Source organism: Euphorbia lathyris, chromosome 5 (genome assembly GCF_963576675.1).
Source record: "Euphorbia lathyris chromosome 5, ddEupLath1.1, whole genome shotgun sequence".
Taxonomy (NCBI): domain Eukaryota; kingdom Viridiplantae; phylum Streptophyta; class Magnoliopsida; order Malpighiales; family Euphorbiaceae; genus Euphorbia; species Euphorbia lathyris.
This window is the reverse complement of record NC_088914.1, coordinates 40,047,943-40,051,372: the sequence shown is the minus strand read 5'-3', so window position 1 is coordinate 40,051,372 and position 3,430 is coordinate 40,047,943. Positions and strand designations below refer to the sequence as shown.

General features: G+C 37.1%; 1 protein-coding gene across 1 annotated transcript; it reads left to right on the top strand.

Annotated features, from left to right (window-relative positions):
• The first annotated feature begins 758 nt into the window (after positions 1 to 758).
• Positions 759 to 3,029, top strand: LOC136230340 (clathrin coat assembly protein AP180). The gene has a single exon (XM_066019394.1). The coding sequence runs from the start codon at positions 1,157 to 1,159 to the stop codon at positions 3,026 to 3,028; it is 1,872 nt and encodes a 623-aa protein (XP_065875466.1). The 5' UTR covers positions 759 to 1,156; the 3' UTR covers position 3,029.
• Positions 3,030 to 3,430: the final 401 nt, after the last annotated feature.

Here is a 3,430-nt window from a genome sequence, read left to right as displayed (position 1 = left end):
CCTAAGTTAGCTTTTAGGGACGAATGAGAATGAACATAATAGTAAATCAAAGATAAGATGAAAGTTTAGTGAATATGAATGAAATAGTGTACCTTGGAGAGTGTCTTACCTTATTTATACTGTGAGTGGACATGAAGAGGCGGTTATAAGACTTGGAGCGTGTTTGAGCTACGTGTCACTTGTTTATAGGTGAATGTGTGTTCCTAGACCGCGGTTTGGTATCCTCCAAGCCCACTTAGTCCGTGATTGACGGGATTGAGCGTGATTGTTGTAACAAGTTGATCTTTGATGGGATGGATCGAGATCTCCTGGCCAAGACTGTGAGACTGGGCTGTGCATGCCGGAACTGATTCTCTGTGATGATTCTATGTGAGCTCTAACATCGGGTAATGAATCAGACTTTCTAAGTACCATGTGAATGTGTTTCATCTGATATCAAATGTAATTTTAAATCAGTGTAATTGCATTTTTTTCAAACTAAAATGACCCCTTTTAGTATTAGGGTCCATTTGTTTTACCTGCTGTTTGCTGTTACGGTTTGTCGTTTCCTGTTACGGTTTGCTGTTGCTGTTTGCTTTTGCTGTTGCTGTTACGGTTTGCTGTTGGAAAAAGCTGCTTTTCCAAAAAGCAGAGATTCTCTGCTTTTATAAAAAGCTGTTTTTCGGGTGTAAAAGGCAAACAGGAGATCAATAATCAAACACCTAATACTGCTTTTCAAATGTAAAAGGCAAACAGGAGGTCACTAACCAAACACCTAAAACTCTCCCTTTTAAAGTGAAAAGGCAAAAAGGAGCATGAAAAGGAGCAACCAAACACCCCCTTAGCCTATACATATTCCCGTATTCAAGAACTAATGTGGTGCATTTGTTTTTCTTAATTTGGAGTAATTTGTTGAAATATTTGAAGAGATGAAATGAACACAAATTACAACATAAAATATATGATACAAAAGCAGGTAATCTTAATGAGAATGACCAAGTCAACTAAAAAAACGGGGCTATATTTAGATTCCTTTCATCCGTTTAAATCTCTGATTTAAAAACCAACAGATTTTATTTTTATATCTTTAGGAACAAAAAGCATCCGAATATAGTAATTTCCTTTTAATTTATTATTTGTTCCATCTGAAGAAATTGAAATTAATTGAAAAAAAAAAATGCCAAGCAAGTTTAGGAAGGCAATTGGGGCAGTAAAAGATCAAACGAGCATTAGCCTTGCAAAAGTATACACAAATAATGGTACAAAATCCAATCTTGAAGTTACCATCCTGAAAGCCACAAGGCATGATGAGGCACCCATTGATGATCGTCAAGTCAAAGAATTACTTAACCAAATTTCATCTAGCAAAGTTCATTCCGCAGCTTGTGCACAATTAATTGGGAAAAGGATAGGCAAAACAAGGAATTGGATTGTTGCCCTTAAATCTCTCATGCTTGTTCTTAGAATATTTCAAGATGGTGATCCTTATTTCCCTAGAGAAGTTGTCCATGCCATGAAAAGAGGTGCCAAGATTCTAAATCTTTCAACATTTAGAGATGACTCTCATTCAAGCCCTTGGGATTATACAGCCTTTGTTAGGACTTTTGCTCTCTATCTCGACGACCGCTTAGACTGCTCCGTTCGAGGTAAACTCCAAAAGAAATTCAACAAGCGTAATGGTCAACCCAGAATGCATGATCCACTTTGTGAAATGAAGCCTGCAGTTTTGCTTGATAAGATGTCTTATTGGCAAAAATTGCTTGATAGAGCCATGGGTACAAGACCAACTGGAACTGCTAAGACAAACAAGTTAGTCAAGACTTGTTTGTATGCTGTTGTACAAGAAACTTTCGATCTTTATCGCGACATTTCCGATGGCTTAGCACTTCTTCTTGACAGCTTCTTCCATTTACAGTATCAATTCTGTGTCAATGCATTTCAATCCTGTGTCAAGGCCTCCAATCAATTCGAAGAGCTTTCTTCTTTCTATGACTTGTGCAAAAGTATCGGCGTTGGAAGAACATCCGAATATCCTAGTATACAGAAGATATCAGAAGAGCTAATAGTAACATTACAAGAATTCTTAAAAGATCAAGCTTCTTTCCCTAATCATGCTAGGTCACTCACACATTCGCATATTCCTACTGATCCGTCTTCAAGCTGCGATGATGATAAAAAAGAAACAGAACATAACAGGTCTCGTTGCGTGTCCTTGGAGGATCTCATGACTGTAACCGATACAGCTACAAGCTGCTCTACCTCTATGGGTGGAATTTTTGACCAGTTTGATAAACAATCATCTGATTCAGATTCATCTAAGTCTTTACCTAATGATCAAGGAACATTAAGTTCAGAAAATAGCATTTTAGATCTTGTATCATTGGAGGATTGGCCTCCAGGAAATTTGGAGGATGAACATGAACAAGAACAAGTAAAGCCGACCACTCCAGTACTAGATCCCGGCATGAGCAATCAAAGTAAGTGTTGGGAGATTGTCTTAGTAGAAAGCGCAAATCAACCCGCACCAGAATTAGAAAATGCAGTAAATGGATATGAATCATCTGCTGTGAATATTTACATCGAACATCAACAATATCCAACGAATGTATCAAATGCTACGACGGACATCGATTTGTTTGATCAAGCATCACTTCCTCAGAATGATCACTATAATCCATTTCTTCAAGATAATATCGAAGTGCCAATGGTTTCTATAGCTAGCAACGATCAATTGGTACCTAGCAACGATGAACGAGTATTTCCTATTGATGAAATGTATACGATAACTAGTAACGATGAACGAGTATTTCCTATCGATGATATGTTTCCAGCAGCTCCTACATTTCATGCAACCCCAACATTTAGTGTCAAAGATGATGAAAAAACTCCGGCATTCCCAACTGAGGCTGAGGCTGAGGCTGAGGATCCCTTTGGTATGAGCAACGGTGAAGAATGTAATAATGGTATGATGGATCAACAGATGGTTATGCATGAACAGCAATTATGGTTGCAAAACCAGGACAAGATAATTGCAAAACATTTTGCTTGATGTTTCAATCACATATTGTATGGAGATGCAGCTTTAACCTCATTTTGATAGATAGATAGCCAAAGCCACGAGGCTCAAACAAACAATCCCGAATCTCTCTGCAACTGTAATTTTTCACAAAATGATCCTATATCCTCTCCTTTGGCTATATCATATGATTGTACGTATGCTGCATATTTATGTAGGTTGAATCTTCTACACAAAAATATCTCAGCTCCATCTTTCTTATTTTACTCTTTTATTTTAACATTAAGTCCCCAATATTTTATTTTTGGTCATCAGATTACCAGAAAAGTTAGCTTTTAACATAAAACTCAGTTAACAAATCGTTATTCATAATCATATACACTCGAAATTTACATGTTTAATGATTCGAAAGCAATTTTTTTATAAGTGTGGTGT